General features: G+C 29.8%; 1 protein-coding gene across 1 annotated transcript; it reads left to right on the forward strand.

Moving 5' to 3' along the window:
* The first annotated feature begins 3,842 nt into the window (after positions 1-3,842).
* On the forward strand, positions 3,843-5,784 carry LOC115697242 (uncharacterized). Its single transcript, XM_030624172.2, has 2 exons — positions 3,843-4,848; positions 5,063-5,784. Exons 1-2 carry the CDS (start codon positions 4,143-4,145, stop codon positions 5,692-5,694), a joined length of 1,338 nt encoding a protein of 445 aa, XP_030480032.1. The 5' UTR covers positions 3,843-4,142; the 3' UTR covers positions 5,695-5,784.
* Positions 5,785-18,815: the final 13,031 nt, after the last annotated feature.

Below are 18,815 nucleotides of genomic sequence, written 5' to 3' on the forward strand. Positions count from 1 at the left end.
GCGGCCAGAAACTGGACCCAGTACTCAAGTTGACACCTAGCATTGGGCCTAGCGCCTAGGTTGACATTTTATCAACCTGAGCTATTTCCAATCATTTTCCTAAAAAAAGTGTTCTAGGTATTTTTTTTTTTGGCATAAAAAATAACAAAAATACAAATGATCTCAAGGAGCAAACGAGATTTCCAGAGGGCTAGAACCAGGTCCCAGCACCCAAGTTGACATTGTTGGGATTTTATGCCCTAAATAAACCCATCTTGAGATAATCTTATTAACTGTTCAATAAAAGATAGAAATCATATTATGTTACTTGGTTCACATGATACTTTCGTGATTATAGTTTTAATATATACATTCTATTAAATCCTGAACTTATGGACAATCATGATTGTAGTATTATCTACACAGTGAAAAATAATCATGGTCATATGGTTCAAATTTTTAGTCCCATGATTTATCAGTGCACCACGTTTACACTGACGTGATAATTAACGATGTAGTTTACTAGCACTTGGCTAAGTGGAATGTCTTTTCCAAGGCATGAGTAAAATAAACAAAGATTAGATGTATTGGCTATAGATCGGATTAGACCGATATTCACAGTGAAAAAGATATCGTAAACTTACCGTAATATATTTTCTAAGTGAATATCACTTAATTGATCTTAGATCAATAATCTTAATCCTGAGATGACTAAGTTCTTGCTTAACTGTATTGCACGAGTCCTTTGACTTGTTCATTATAAGCATACCAGTAGAATTAGTGCATACTTACATCTTGGGAACACGGTAGCTAGTACAATTGAGTGAGAGTGTTAATCATAGAAATGGAATCTATAACTTCTATAATTGTTTCCTTAGAGCTTGAATGAAATGCATAAATGGAGGAGCTCTTAGATCAGTAATTATATTAGTTTACTAAAATATCATTTATAAGAAGCTAATTGTTTTAAGGACAAAATGGGGACCCAGCACCCAGGTTGACCTAGGCGCTAGGCCCAGCGCCCAGGTTGACACTTTATCAACCTGAGCCACTTCTATCAGCAGTTCAAATGAAGTCTTCCGAACATATTTTCTGTTTTCATCAACATTTAAGATTTGAGTGCTTTCAAAAAATAAATGGAGTTGTTTGGGGGTCAAAACTAGGACCCAATACCCAAGTTGACTTGGTGCTAGGCCCAGCGCCCAAGTTGACTTGAAACTAGGCCCAGCGCCCAGATTGACACTGTGTAACATTAGGCCATTTCCAAGGAGTTTTCCAAAGAAGTCTTTCGGACATATTCTCTGTTTTCATCAACAGTTAAGATTTGAGTGTTTCTGGGAATCAAACGAATTCATCTAACGGCCAGAAACTGGACCCATACTCAGGTTGACACCTAGCACTAGGCCTAGCACCTAGGTTGACATTTTGTCAACCTGAGCTATTTCCAATCATTTTCCTGAAAAAAGTGCTCTTGGCATTTTTTTCGTTATCAGAAACAACAAAAATACAAATGATCTCAGGGAGCAAACGAGATTTCTAGGGAGCCAGAACTGGGCCCCAGCGCCCAAGTTAACATTGTTGGGATTTATGCCCTAAATAAACCCATCTTGGTATAATCTTATTACGAAAGATAGAAATCATATTATGTTACTTGGTTCACATGATACTTTCGTGATTATAATTTTAATATATACATTCTATTAAAACTTGAACTTATGGACAATCATGATTATAATGTTATCTACACAGTGAAAAATAATCATGATCATATGGTTCAAACTTTTAGTCCCATAATTTATCAGTGCACCGCATTTACACTGACATGATAATCAATGATGTAGTTTACTAGCACTTGGCTAAGTGAAATGTCTTTTCCAAGGTATGAGTAAAGTAAACTAAGATCAGATGTATTGGCTATAGATCGGATTAGACCAATATTCACAGTGAAAAAGATATTGTAAACTTACTGTGATATATTTTCTAAGTGAATATCACTTAGTTGATCTTAGATCAATGATCTTAATCTTGAAATGGTTAAGTTCTAGCTTAACTGTATTGCACGAGTCCTTTGACTTGTTCATTATAAGCATACCAATAGAATTAGTGCGTACTTGCATCTTGGCAACACGGTAATACAATTGAGTGAGAGTGCTAATCATAGAAATAGAATCTATAATTTCTATAAGTGTTTAGAAGTCTTGGCTAAAATGCATGAATGGGAGAGCTCTTAGATCAATAATTATATTAGTTTACTAAAATATTATTTATAAGAAACTAAGTGTTTTAAGGACAAAATACATTGATGGGTAAAACGATAATTTTGTCCCTATTCGATGAAGACCATCTATAAAGAATCATTAATTGATTAAATTAAAACAATAGATAATTTATAGCGTATTTATTTTTTTCCATTCTATACAAATTTGTAACATTAATTATTTAGCACCCTTTCTAACGATTCGCTTAAATGGTCTCTTGCTTTAATCTTTATTCTCTTCTCCAAGTTCTTTTGTACCGGTATGATGTTTATCCAATTTATTTATATTAAATATTAGTGTTGTAAATATGAGTTAGATTTTTTGACATGACACGAAACTAGCACGAATTTAGGTGGTATGAGCACAACCAAGTATAAAAAAATATAAGCTTTGGCACGATACGACATAAAAATTACAAATGACACGGTATATAAACACGAATAAACTAACTCGAAAAATACGACATGAAATAAGCTCAAAAAACACGACATGATACATTACATTAAAAACACTATAATAATAATAAATAGATAAGTATTTATCAAGTAAGTTAAAATGATAATAAAATTGAATATTATAATTTTATAATTAAAATTATTAGAAAATATAAAATTAAAACTATATAGTAATTAATTTACAAAGAAAAATATAAAAATTTGAGTATTTATAAGTATATATTTAAGTTATAATAACTCTAATTATTTTTAATATAATTATCTGTAAAATATTATTGAAAAATTATATGAATATAATTAAAGTTATGATAAATTTATATTTTAGTAATTGACTCATTATTTGTAAAAATAAATGTAAAAAAATAAAGCACGAATTTAAGTCTGACTATAAAAACGAATCAGTACGAGTAAAGCACAGTACCAATTAGATACGACACGAAAACACCAGGTGTACCCTTTAAAAATATTGACATAATATAACACGACTCGTATTTTAGAAAACATAATATAATATAGGTCGAGCTAACACGATACACACAAATTTACAATACTATCAAAGATATCTAGACAGACAAAAAGCAATATTTGAACAGGTTTTAAATTAAAGGCTGACATTATACTAGCTTTAAATTTTTATGAATAGAAACAAGTTAGGACTTGAACCATGTAGCATGCATTGCACAGTAATGCATTTCATTAAAGATATATATATATATATATATATATTTATATATATGTGAAATATAAAAAGAACCTAATTTATGGAGCAATAAAGTTTGTCTTGTCCAAAGTGGGGACACACATCTCTTTCTTCTAAAAACGAATCGAAATTGGATATTTTTATATTGAGAAGGCACTGCTGATGTCTAGATATTATTATTAGTGTAATTAGAGAAATATTAAAAGGTATTATTAATGTTTAGTACTTTTTTATATATTAATATTGTTATTTTGTCTAATTAAGTATTGGGTCTTTTATAATGTAATATAATAATTTTTAAGAAGTATTATTAGCCAATCGTAAAACCACATTTTTAGAGGTGTTAAGCACTATTAGTGTTCAATAATAATACTCGTGTAATTAATTAAGTAGTAATTTTTATATAATTTAATGTAATAAATTTTAAGAATTAGTGCTAGTATTACTAAATAGCAACTGTTTTATATTATATACATTGTCTTGAACTGCGTAGCAGTCAATTTATACATGTCAAACAATACTGTGTACATAATTAAAGCCCCTAAATTTATAACCCTAAACCATAATCACTTGTTACAAAAGCCATAGAAACCTTCTCTTTGTACTCATATTACTCTAAACACTCTTAATCTTCCACAGCTCTTTCAGCACATACTCTCCGGAGGTACCCATATGAGAAAGAGAAACTACTCTTAGTAAAACCACTTCAAGGCACCATTTCCTTTGTTAGAAATCCAGTCTTTTCTTTCCATGTCTTCAACAATGGCTAAGCAAAAAAATCAGAAGAAGCCCAGCAAACAAACTCACCACCAAAGCCAGAAACTTGAATCCCAAAAGGTAGAAAAGCCTCCTTCTTGGGCAGTTGTGAGAGATTTACTTACTTGCAAATATTCTCAAACACTACAACCAGAAGAACAAAAGAAGCAGCAGCAGCTGCTGCTGCAACAACAACAGCATCAGCAGAAGCTGAAACAAAAGCAAAAGCAAAAGCTAAAACAAAAGCAAGAGCAAGAGCAAGCAATAGAGGAAAATGCAAAGAAAAACAAGAAAATGAAGTGTTCTGGCTCTCTATGCAGCAACACAAAGGTCATGCACAGGCCTGAAACAGGTTCCCCTGAACTCCACAAGAAAAAAGCTTCAATGGGCTCAACATTACCCAACAATGAATCTTCAAACAGATCATCCATGAAAGCTCCAGTACATGAACTCAATGGAGTTGTTTCAACTTCCTCTTCTTCATTATCTGTCTCTTCCAATTCTTCTGTAGGTGGATCTTTTAGAGGAATGCCATTTAGGAGATTCTCTGGTTGCTATGAATGCAGAATGGTGGTTGATCCTGTTCTTGGATTCACAAGAGACCCTTCTCTTAGGACCACCATCTGTACTTGTCCTGAATGTGGAGAGATTTTCATGAAAGCTGAAAATCTGGAGCTTCATCAAGCTGTTAGGCATGCAGGTAAATACTTGTCTCATCTCTTTGATCTTTTCTACCTCTTATTTCCATACCCTTTACTTCAATTTACATTGTAAATCCAAAAATTCAATTGCAACCCTGTTTAAGCAAGTAAATTTCAACTGATTTAATCAAGATTTTCTGAGCTATAAACGCAGTTCCCTTATTCAAAAAGTCAAATTTCCTCTTAACATTTTAATTTGTCATAAATCCACAGTTTCTGAATTGGGTCCGGAAGATACAAGCAAGAACATAGTAGAGATCATATTCCAATCAAGCTGGCTCAAAAAGGAAGCCCCAATATGCAAAATCGACCGAATACTGAAAGTTCACAATACCCAGAAAACCATATCCAAGTTCGAGGAGTATCGAGAAGCCATTAAAGCCAAGGCCACCAAGCTCCCAAAGAAGCACCCTCGATGCATCGCCGACGGGAACGAGCTCCTCCGCTTCCACTGCGCCACCTTCATGTGCTCCCTCGGCTTGAACGGCTCTTCCAATCTCTGCAACTCGATGCCACAATGCAACATTTGTAGCATTATAAAGAACGGGTTCAAGGTCGCAGGAGAACCCACCGGAGAAGGGCTCGGAAAGGGTATACTGACGACGGCGACGAGCGGAAAAGCGCACGACCACGTGGGAGAGGCGGGGGGAAACCAAGGTGAGAAGAGGGCAATGCTGGTTTGCAGGGTGATCGCCGGGAGAGTGAAGAAGAATATGGAGGGAAGTATGGAGGAGTATGACTCGGTGGCCGGAGCTGTCGGAGTTTACTCCAATTTGGATGAATTGTTTGTCTTTAATCCCAAGGCTATTTTGCCTTGTTTTGTTGTAATCTACACTGGCTTTTAGTGTAATTGTGTAAACACTTATATTAGTAAGTGTAAGAATTTATGGTTTTATTAATCTAATCTACTAAGTGTTTTATTACTTCTTCACAAATTAGAGAAAGAAAACTAGTGAAGTTGCATAATCACAGCACGATTACTATTGTGTGAAATGAAAACAATCAATCAATCACTTAGGATTCAGTTTATAGTACTAACAAATACTTAATACAATCAAGAAATAATATATCAAGAGGTCTCAAGATTCAAGTAATGAAATAAGCAGTAAAACAGGAAAAAAAAAATAACATCAAATTTAACGAGTACGATGTTCAAGCTATGTGCAATGCAATACATCTCGGTTGGAACAGCAGCAATCATATTTATAGCTATAAATAGATTTACAATGTTACCAAAAATATCTCTTAAATCATTCTGGCACATTTACCCCGCTTTAAATGATCCAATTCATTACCAGCAACAAAAAATTCACTTCATCTTCAAATATGCATTTTTAGTACGAACAATTTGAAAGCTCTATAAGCACACAAGCCTTCCAAATACGTACAAGATTTCATTCTCAGATGAACCTTCAAGACTGGCAGTAAACTGTCTGGGAGTGTACCTCCGGATTAATAACAAGCTATCTAGGAGAGACATTCTATACAAAGTATAAACTTATTTGGAAGTACCTTCCGAATTCTACCAGATCTTCTGCACATGACTTTCTGGATCCTCACTAAGTTTTCAGTATCTTCTCTCGAGTTTTATAGCTTCCAATCCTGGACGATAAAACTTATAACCATAACCAATCTGTGTTAACATTGACTACTTCGCGAGAAAGAAAGAATGAAAACAATATATATATATAGAGAGAGAGAGAGAGAGCAATGAGGGCTAGGGTTAATGTTTATGTTGGTTTTTTTATTTATTCTCTATAAGTTATGTATATTTTTGTGTTGTGATTCTTATGAGGCAAAGAAATTATTGTGCCCTCTAATCTTATGGCAATAAAATTTCGACTGGCTAGGTGTTTCACTAAGGACCAGCCGCACATATCTTTTTGAGCCTTTATAGCATTGACGCAAAATGGGAGTTATTACTCAACTATTACTCCATCAAAATCAGAGTAATAACTCCTAGTAAGATTTTGTCTCCACGATAATTGTTAATTATCTTTAATGAACGTTCAGTAGCAATTATTTGTTATTAAAAAAAAAACTAAAGAAAAATGTATTGAATTGTTAGCAAGTCTTTGATTTTGTTTTTATCCTTTTAAGGAATTTTCAGTACTTTGATTAATATCAATTAATAAAACAAAATTATCAACAGTTTAGCTACATTTTTTTTAATCACAGATAGCATTTAGAATATTTACAATAGAGAGTATAAATATAGTATATTGCTATTTTTTAAAATATCTGTTAAAAGTTAACTTCAATAGCGATGTAAAATACTTATTTTGGTCCAAACTAAAAATTGTACCAAACAAAAAATAACATGTGCTAAATTTTAGCTCACAATAAATACTATATTTTTAATTACTTATTTGTCACTAATTAATATTATTCATTAATAAAAAAAATTATATTTATAAGTTATTAAAATAATATAAATAAAATTAATTAATTGTTTTATATATTTTTAATGAGTATTAATAGTAACTTTTATAACTAATTTATATATTGTACATTAAAGTATAAATACAAAAATTAAGTTAAATATTATTTTATAGTATATTTTGAGCGAAATTTAATTTAAAATATAGGAGATGGTCTTATCCAACATAGTTTTTTTTTTTCTTGCTGCCTTGCTCTATTGTCTAATCTTGTTTGTTTCTTCTTCAAGAGATTTTAACTTCTAAGCTCTATTACAAGTAAAGAACAAGAGTAAAAATGTCATTTTTTACATATACAAATTAATAATCACGATTCACAATCATATATACATATATACATGTGGGATGGGCGATTTCTTTTTATGCATATCTTTATTTATTTATTTTACTTTTTATGAAATATTTTGAAGGTCAACTGTGAAATTTTGAGTGGTTGGTGGGGGATCTAATACTTAGCTGGCTTGCTCAACACTAGATGACGAAGAAGTTATGATAAGTAATATTATTAATTACATATATATTTGTTCAATAATGTTGATTTTGATACAAAGAGTATAGAAGGTTGTGTACATATACATTGTTAATGATGATAACGCAAAGCATTGAATGCACGTTGGGGTTTGGAAATTGTGTTTCCAACTAACAATTACAATATTAAATATATGTATATCAGAAACTGTGCCATATGAATTTTCTATGCTCACATATTATTTATTCGTATAGCTACATATCAATGTGTAAATTACTTTTTTTTTTTGTTTTTTGCAAGAAGACATGTTCAAAAGATAACAATTTATTAGTTACTGTTAATCAAATGAACCATTTGATATATATATGTCCTTTGTTTTAAGTGTATTTTTCTCTAGTGTTGAATGTGACACCTTTTAAGACAGTCCACAAAGTCAATTTTATATATTTATTTATTGCTATTTTTATTTATTATGGTGTTCTATTAGTTGATGAATGATGATAGTGTGATCTCGATGTAGTTGGCTGTATGATGTGATGATTACTTAATAATGCATTGCATCTCTCTTGAAAAATCACTTTCAAATTACACAAGTGTTAGAATTTAAAACTATTACATAAAATACAAAGTTATAATAACCCATTATAATTAGTATTATTCAAAATAATAATTATAATCCCATTGAGAAACTAAACTACAACTTAAAAATAGCATGAGAATAGAGTACTTCCCAATGAAATTAAGGACATAAAATTGATGTTATAGAGGGTTATGAGAGGTAGCAGAAGCATGAAGAAGGTAGCTAGGCCTTGACAATTTCTTCAAATAAAACAAAAGCAAATGGACAAAACTTAAAGCACTCCCAATTTAAACTCTTAGGTACTGTTTGGTTAGAGGTAATGAAATAGAATAAAATAGTCTAAAGGAAACAATTTTTGTTTCATTCTTTTGTTTGGATGCATATTAAAATATTGGAATATTATTCCGATAGAATGATATTTTTACTATTTTAGTAGAATTACTATTTCATTTTAAAATGGAAGGAAAGACTATTCCAATGCATGATGAGAAAAAATTTAATAATTTTTTAATGTATTTTAAATTTTATTTCATTCTATTCTTAAACCTATTCTCATTCTCATTCCTATTCTTATGTTTTCATTCTTCCTAACCAAACGCCACCTTACATTCTTAAAAATTATAAAGAAAACGGTATTAAAAGTAGCTCCATCAACTCTTTCAAACCTATTCTTTAAAATAGAGATCCTTAAACTCATCTCTATGTAGAGAAGCTTTAAAGCCTTTTCATATATTTTTTGATAATATTTTTTAATTTTTGTCTTTTTGTTTTTTTTCTCTCTCCTACTAAGTACTTTTTTAGTATTTTTTCTAATTTTTCTTTTAATTTAAGTAATTAAATATGTAAAGATAAAATATTTTATTTGATGTAGTGTAAAATAAAAAAAATTATATGGTCGTATAATGTAAAAATTGATGTAAAATAAAGAAAAATAAATTTTAATAAGTATTTTAAAAATTAGAGTAGAAAAGCTATTGGGATTTTTTCACCACTTTGAGTTGGGAAGTTTATATATATTTATAATATATAATATCAAACCTAAAAGTGTTCAAATACTTGGAATTTGATATAATGTCCCACTCTGGCCACAAGGGGTGTTTTTCAATTTTTATTTGCTGGAGGTGGGTTGATATTGGATCACACTGGGTTGGCATTTTTTTTTAAAAAAAAACCAAAAAAAAAAACTAACATGTATATATAATTATATATATATTAACAATATATATATTTTTTTTAAATAAATTTACTCCTTTGAAAATTGCTCTGTAATTTGTCTTTTGGCTAATCATTTCCAAAAGCTTAATAATATAGATGATGATCAATTATATAAACATTTGTCATATTTGTCATTTATTACCTATTTTTATATTTTTTATTTTTTAAAAATAATGTTGAAACTTGGAACTAACTATTTCACACATTTTTATGTTCTTTTTCTTGTAATTTTGTTGAAGGTTCTGATGAATAATGAAATATAAAAAGAAAAATATCTTTCAAAATATTCCCCAAAATCAAAATCTCAAAATCCACGTGAAATTGGAATGTACTATCACTGTTAGGATGATATTATTGAATTGAATCTTTTGCTTTGTGTACTCACTAATTAAACTAACACTAGTAGTAGTCCTACTCATTTTTCTTAGTTACTTACCAATTGCCATTGTTATTATCCTTTACTTAATTATTAATTTTCATATGCAGGCTTTACCGTTAGACTTGTTGAGGAAGAATTGTGTCTTTTACCATAAACGACAAAGAAATTGTTTTATTCTTTTTTCTTATAACTGAAATTGTTTTATTGTTCAGTTGTACGTAGATGGAGATGGAGTCAGTCTCATCTCAGGAGTAGGATCACATACATAGGAGCATAATAATATAGAGGTTTTTATAAAAAGATTTTGGACAAAAGTTTGTATTTTTACTATTATATGAAATTTTTTACAATTTTTTTTTTTTATATAATAACTGTAAAATAACAAAACAAAATAATTAAAATAATACTGGAACAACTTAAAAATAACTATGGAAAACCGTGAAAACTTAACACAATATACAATATAAAACTTACACAATATTTCTGGAAAAAAAAATCTACTCCACATTAAAAATGTAAAAAAATTATAGAATATCAGTATGTGGTGTTAAAACCCCAATAATATAAGAGTATTATTATTAGGTATCAGTAGTATTCAACACTCTTTATAAGTAACACTCTTATAATTGATTAACGATATTATTTTCTAAATTATATGACATCCGATAATTTTGGTGTCTAGAAGTGAATAAAAACTGTGTTGAATTCTTGTTAGATTGAAAAGTGTCATATGTGTTTATATACACACTCAATATCAAGAGGAGTTAAAAAAAGAATTAGTTAGAACAACAAATAGGATACCTAACCCTATCACTCAACTCACTAACTAACAAAAACACATACATAACACCTTACATTAATCTAATACCCTTAAAGTAGAGTGTATATATTATATAATCTTATTTTGTCTTTGAGAGCTTGAAACTGAGTTCGCAGTAGAGCTTTAGTGTAGATGTCTGCATTCTGCTCCTTGCTAGAAATGTGAAATGTTTTAATTGTCCCTTCTTGAGCCTTTTGTCTAACAAGGTGGCATGCAATTTTTATGTGTTTAGTCCGTTCGTGGAAGACCGAATTTGTAGCTATTTGTTGAGTCGCCTTGTTATCACAATGCAAAATAGCTGGTTCACGGTGCTCAATTCCCAGTTCATCAAGTAATGACAGCAACCAAACTAATTCGCATGTGGTATTAACCATGGCTCTATACTCTGCCTTAGCAAAGGATCGAGACACAATATGTTGCTTCTTGCTCTTCCAAGACACGAGAGAATTGCCAAGAAATACACAAAAACCAGTAGTGGATCTTCTAGTCTCAATATAAGATGCCTAGTCTGCATCTGTGTAAGCTTCGAGCTTAATCTTAGAGTTAACAGAGTAGAACAACACCTGTCTAAGACTCCCTTTCACATATTGGAGAACTCTTTGGACTGCATTTAAGTGATTAATGGTCCTAGGTGAAGCTAGGAACTGACTGAGTTTATTAATGGAATAAGCTAGGTCTGATCTTGTTATGATTAAGTATTGCAATTTACCAATGATCTTCCTGTAGAGAGTAGGGTCAACAAGCTTGTCATCACCATCTTGGCTCAGTTTTAAATTGATCTCCATAAGTATATTTGCAGACTTGCATCCCAAGAATCCTAGGTCTTCTAACAATTGCAAGGCATAAGATATTTGTGAAACAAAAATGCTTTGTTGGACCTTGCAATTTTAAGCCCGAGGAAGTATCTGAGTTCTCTGGGGTTCTTCAATTTAAACCTGTCATTTAGCTTTACTTTCAAAGCTTCTAAGTCCTTGATATTATTGCTAGCCAAAATATCATTATCCACATAGACTAGCAACAATATTAAACTCGATCCATTTTGTCTAATGAACAAGGAATGATCTGAGGCAGAATGTTTGAAACCTTCCTCAATGAGAGCTGTTGAGAATTTTTCAAACCATTACCTTGAAGATTGTTTGAGGCCATATAAAGATTTTTAAAGTTTAGAAACAACTCGAGGTGGTAGCTCCCCCTTAGGACTATACCCTTGAGGTATAGTCATAAACACGTCTTCATGTAAATCATCATGAAGGAATGAATTATTCACATCTAATTGGTGTAAGAACCAACCTTGTATAGCAGCAAGAGCCAAAATAAATTTGATAGAAACTAACTTAGCAACTAGAGCAAAGGTGTCTATGTAATCAACTCCTTCTTATTGATTGTATCCTTTAGCCACAAGTTTGAGTTTGTATCTTTCAATAGTGCCATCTGTATTATATTTCTTTATAAACCCACATACATCCAATAACATGTTGATGAGGAGGTAGAGTAACAATGATCCAAGTCTTGTTAGCCTCTAGAGAAAGAATTTCAAAAGCCATAGCATTATCCCAGACCAGAATACCCTTAGCTTGACTGTAAAACTTAGGCTCATATATGCTTGATATTGCTAACACAGTAGCTCAAAACTTAGAAGACAACTTGATGTAATCAAGAACTTCAGATAAGGGGTACTTAGTAATAGGGGTAGAAACCTGAAAATACACACTGTTAGTGGACAAAAAATAATGATAGTCATTTAGATAAGATGGCTTTTTAGTATTTCTAACAAGTCTATGAGTAGAAGGAATTGTAACTCATGATTGTCATGGGTTTTAGATTCAAATGAAGTAGCAATAGGGGGAGCAGACATGGAGGTATCTGCATGATGATGTGGTGTAGAAATAGGAAAAAAATCAAAAGATTTTGGTGATATGGTTCCAGCAAAAACAAAAGGGAAAATATGTTCATGAAACACAACATCCCTAGAACAAAAAATCCTATTAGTATTCAAGTCAAGTAATTTATAAGCATTCATCTCCATGGGGTACTCTAAGAAAACACAAGTAACAGCACAAGGAGCAAACTTAGTTCTAGCAACCCCTAAGGTAGAGACATAGGCCAAACAACTAAATGCTCTACGATGATCATAATTGGGAGCTTTAGAATTAAGAATTTCAAAATGAGACTTGTGTTTGAGATTTGGAGTAGGTGTCCTGTTAATGAGATAAATTGCAGTATTCACACACTCTCACTAGTAAGATAAAGGAATGTGAGACTAAAAAAGAAGTGATCTAGCCACATTCAACAAGTGTTGATGTTTCCTCTCAACAATACAGTTTTATTGAGGTGTTTGCACACATATGGTGATGTATGATGCCAAGAGAAGTGCACAATTTAGGGAATTATAGTTCTTTGCCATTATCAAATTGAATTCTTTTAATATTATCATTGTATTGGGTTTTGATAAGTTGGATAAAAGTTGGTATAACATTCTAAGAATTAGATTTATCTTTAATAAGATGAATCCAAGTATATCTAGAATAATCATCCACAATAGTAATGAAATATCTAAAACTCTCAACAGTTAGAACATAATAGGGACCCCAAATGTCTATATGAACCATATCAAAATAGGATTTGACAATATTATGATTGAACACAAAAGGTAATTTTCTTTGCTTAGCAAAATGACAAATGGAGCAAAGAAATTAGAACAACTAGAATATTAAAATTGTAAATTTTTATTCAATGAATGAGTTTTTACAGTAAGTACTTCCATGCCACTTCTAGTAAGCGAAGAAGAAATAATCAAATTACTAGTTTGCGTGATGATAACGGTAATATGGTCTCTTGGGACACTGGTCTTGCTAATGTTATGATAAAGTATTTTGAGGAGCTTTTTATGGTGGGTTTGTCAGATTGGGAAGATGTATTAGATTGTGTGGTTACGTCTGTTTCGAATAGTCAAAATGAAGAGCTTCTAAGGCCGGTTACTGAAAGTGAAGTTAAGGTGGCGCTTTTTCAAATGTATCCTGATAAATTCCCAGGTCCTGATGGTATGAATTTAGATTTCTATCAAAAATATTAGCATATTGTTGGTCATGATGTAGTGTTCATGGTACAACAATTCTTTCGCACTCAGGTGATGCCAATGGACCTTAATGATACTAATGTGGTGTTAATCCCCAAGAAGAAATATCCTGACCGCACGAGTGATTTAAGGTCTATATCTCTTTGTAATGTTCTCTCTAAGATCATTACGACCGTTATGACTAATCTTATGAAGCATCTCCTTGATTAAGTGGTGTCCTTGAACCAAAGTGCTTTTATTCCTGGCCGATTAATCACGGTCAATGTTATGATAGCGTTTGAAGTCTTGCACTACCTGAAGTGAAATCAAGCTGGGAGAGATGGTTTTATGGCTTTGAAGCTTGATTTTAGTAAAGCGTACAATCGGGTGGAATGGTCTTTCCTTTGTGCCATGATGTCTAAGATGGGTTTTGATATTCTATATCTATAAATATATGTATTTATATAAAAGAATACACAAGAGTCTATATTCTTTTTATAATAATAATTTATTTATTTATAAATATAATAAATATATATAAAAGAAATTACAACATAAGTCATATGATATTCTTTATGTTCTTTATTTTTTTTTTTATTATTATTTTGAATTTATTTAATTTTCTCTATTTTTTATGTTATTTGCTAATGAAAGATAATTAATTTATTACAATATAATTCTTAAAATAATATTTTTGTTAGTATTGTTTTCATTAATAGTTAACTATTAATGGTGATTTTTCATTTTTATAACTATCACATTGTTATAAATAGTATTAATTATGTGGATGTCCAAATCTTTTATTTATTACCATTAATGTAATCAACATTCCCTTTTTCTTAGTTTCCCTTTCTCTTAGTTTCTTAATATCTCACTCTTGTATTTGTATAAATAGGGGTTTACCCCATTGGAATAAACAACTCAGAAATTCTCATTCACTTTCTCTTTCTCTCTTCATCATCTTCTTCTTTCTTCTCTTCTACTTTATATTATTTTATAACACGTTATCAGCACGAGTCTCTGCCCAAGCTTCAAGCATGAGTCTATGCTATGTCCCAATGTAAGTATTTTGTTAAAGTTCTTGAATTGTTTCAAAGTCATGATACACTAAATATATATTTATATATATACTTATCTGACTGAAACAATTTCAAGAATCATTTGTTTTCTTTTTTCTTTTTATCTATATATCTATATATTATATATGTATGTATATGTTTTTATATATTTATTATTAATTTCATATATATATATTATGTTCTTATCATTCATAATATTTACAATATATGTGTGCCTATGATATGATAGAGAAAATCTATATAAATTATACATATATCCAAAAGATTATGTATTATCGATAAAATATTGCATATATCCTAAAGATTATGCATCATCGATAAAATATTGCATATATCCTAAAGATTATGCATCATCGATAAAATATTGCATATATCCTGAAGATTATGCATCATCGATAAAATATTGCATATATCCTGAAGATTATGCATCATCGATAAAAAATTGTATATATCCCGAAGATTATGCATCCTCGATAAAATATTGCATATATCCTGATGATTATGCGTCCTCAATAAAATCTTGCATATATCCTGAAGATTATGCAAACGTAATATTCATTATATAGTTGATGGATATATAATGAAAGAGATGAATACATATTTATATATATGTTCTTGTATTCTTTGAGGACAATGAAAAGTAATCTAATATCGATATAGATTTTGACAAACATTTCCTGAAGTAAATGTTTTATATTTGTCAAAAAAAAAAATGATTGTATTTATGTGAATACAACTAAAGAATCATTAAAAATGATTATTATTGATGCAATTTTATAGTGAGTTTTGAATATCCAAAAAGAATATTAAGAAAATTGCATTGAAACATCAAAGTATAAGAATAACAATGAGCATGACTAATGTTATTTAAATACATGAGGCAGTATTTATTGTTCATCATTCCCTGCAGAGAATGATACGAATTGAAGTCAATCACTTTTAAAGATTCTTCGTATTAGTCATGTTATTATACATTGTTATTACTTGCAATGTTGCAAATTATTGAATCTGACATATATTAAAGATTAAATTTTGTATACATCTTGGAGACTATGCAAAAATTGCATTCATATATTCTTTGAAATATCGTAAAAGAAATTGTTGAATAATTTCTTATATTTTTTATGGATGAACAAGTAATAAATTTTTAAGAAATTTATAATAATGTTCTACTTGTTCAACGTCATCCCCCGAAGTGAATGTAATGATTTTAAATAATCAATGACATTATTTACTACTAAAATATTTCCAGAAAAAGTGGAAACAACTAAAAGATGAGATACCACACATAATCAAAGTGCATGAAATTTATATATCATGTGTGGAATTGAATAATAGTGGTCGCATACCTGTAGTACGGACATACTTATAATCAAGATAAAAGTATACTTGATTATTGAATAGAATGTGAATTGTACAAATTGATTGTACATTTAGAATATTTAAATATCATTCCCTAAAGAGAATGAATAGACATGAAATTCTATTTCAAAGAATATAGATTTCACATATATTGGCAATGCCAAAAGCAAATTAATATATACATATTTTATTATTTCTTGAAATCAATAGTTTCAAACTATTGTTAGTACAGGATATGTATATATATAGTTACTATATAATTCAGTTTGCATATTCCCAGAAGTGAATATATAACTTACTAACATTTGTTAGTGATCCAATATAATCAAAGTGCTAAAGAATCACAAAATGATTATTTGAAAAGCTTCTTGAAGAAGTCTTACATACAATTGCTACTTGGAGTAGTAAAATATATTTGTATGTACCTAGATGTATAACTTTTATCTAGTTATAAAAGTGATAAGAAATTACTTATTATATGTACTGGTTGTACATTTACATATATAATATATCAAGTCATGATAATTAGACTGATGAATAGTCTATTAATAAATTAGACGACTTGTTAAAAAGATATCAGGAAAAATGAATGATATGTTATGGTTATATCTATTTGACCATTACAATAACATGATGAAGTTGTCATGTATCTTTTAAATTATACACATCATTGAATTGATGATAGTGATTCCTGAAGAGTGTATATGTTTTGGAGAATAATATAATTATATTATTCGTGTATATAAAAATGAAACTTGTAATGATTATGTTGTAATGAATTTACATTACATTTTGAAAGTTTCATTGAAATACAAATTATAGTGAACCTGAAGTTCATGAATTGAATTATTTTGACATGATCAATCATATGCAATAAATTGTCAAAGAATTTGACTAAATTTTGTTGAAGAACCAGAAGATTCTTCTCATTGTTTTTTATAAGGCTCAAAAGAAGAATGTGCATATATTTCCACATAGAAAATATTTAAATTATATTTTCTTAACAATCTTGAGCCATTGTTAGATTTTTATTGCATAGTTTCTTATCGATGTGATAAGATTATATGATCATGCATTTACAAAATGTGTAAATTTATGTATTTCTAATTATACACGTATGACTCATTCTTAGAAATGAATTAAGTTCATAAGTATTGAACTTGAAACTGAAGTTATTGAACCTGAAGTTCAATGTCATATAATATATATGAGTTTAAATAGATATTGATTCATTGTGATATATTGAAATCCCTACAGGTGTATTAATATTATTAGATATCACAATTTTTAAAAATTCTCTCGATCAGGGGGAGAGAAGCAGTTGGGATCGATGATAATTTTTGAAAAATGATCCTTGCACAAAGTATATAAGAACAATATAGTTCAAAATGATATATACCAACTGCAAATCAATATTATTCAAAGTTGAGATAGAATGAGTTGAAAACGCCTGAAGCGTAAATGAACAATGTAGAAATTATTAATAAATGTTCATTTGATTTGCCCTGAAGTTGTTAAATCTAGAGGTACTCATGGAGATACCTTAATGTTATAAAGTATTAAAATGATAACCGTGATGAAAACGGTACTCGAAAAGACTCCCAAGAGAAGTTAGACATAACACATTTGATCATAATTGAATCCCTGAAGTGATTCTATATAGGTACCTATAAATGATAAACATATTTGAAAAATATGTAATTTAAAGAGATCTCTATAAGTTATGTCAATATGGGAGGAAATTATCATTTATTGAAATTTTTGTCGACAATAAATATTGAATGTTTGCATATGCAATAAATTAACATGAGATAGCAAGGATCATGGTATTAGATTTGTCGAGAATCATCGACATACATTTTGATTTTTGGCCAAAATATTATGACGCAATCCAGGCAAATTTACTCACATAAAGTGAAGTAAGACCTGTAGGGTGTGCAAATAAATATTTCTAATGAGAAATTTGCATATATGTATTTGTACATAATGAATTGTTATACAAAGTTTGCATAGACATGAGATTGATTGAAGTAAGGCTTAAATATTGAGAAAATATAATCATGATTTGATTATAGCCTGGAATATATTTTATGAGGATTTATAAGCGTCACATAAATGTTGCAACAAAAGGTTATTTATTTGGAGCTCCTAATATAGTGAGAATTTGAAATAAGCCTTATCTAAAAATTCTAGAAGAATTTAATACATGTCTTAAGTGATATAAATTCTAAGTCGCGCGCACTATATGACAAAGATCTTTGTATGAAATAAAGACATGTAAGTAAATTATTGTTTGAAAAATACCTATGGTTGTCTATGCAATATAAATACGTAAATTATACGTTGTGATAGACTCTTGAAGAGTTTTTGATTAATTGCAAAACAAACTTTTATTTCTTTTGTATATCGAGAAATATTAAATGTATAAAGTTTGTTCATTAGTATTGAAGTCTTGAAGTACTTCATATGTATTAAGAATTATAGATATATGATCATTTGATATGGAAATTAAGATCATACAACAAGATGGAACAAATATATGGTCTTGGAGTACCATCATTGTCACAAA

This window comes from Cannabis sativa, chromosome X, assembly GCF_029168945.1.
Source record: "Cannabis sativa cultivar Pink pepper isolate KNU-18-1 chromosome X, ASM2916894v1, whole genome shotgun sequence".
Taxonomy (NCBI): Eukaryota; Viridiplantae; Streptophyta; class Magnoliopsida; order Rosales; family Cannabaceae; genus Cannabis; species Cannabis sativa.

Excerpts from the sequence above, each read along its gene's own strand:
- LOC115697242 (XM_030624172.2), top strand. The coding sequence starts at position 4,143 with ATGTCTTCAACAATGGCTAAGCAAAAAAATCAGAAGAAGCCCAGCAAA. Across the intron at positions 4,849-5,062 it reads TCAAGCTGTTAGGCATGCAG|TTTCTGAATTGGGTCCGGAA; the intron begins GTAAATACTTGT and ends ATAAATCCACAG.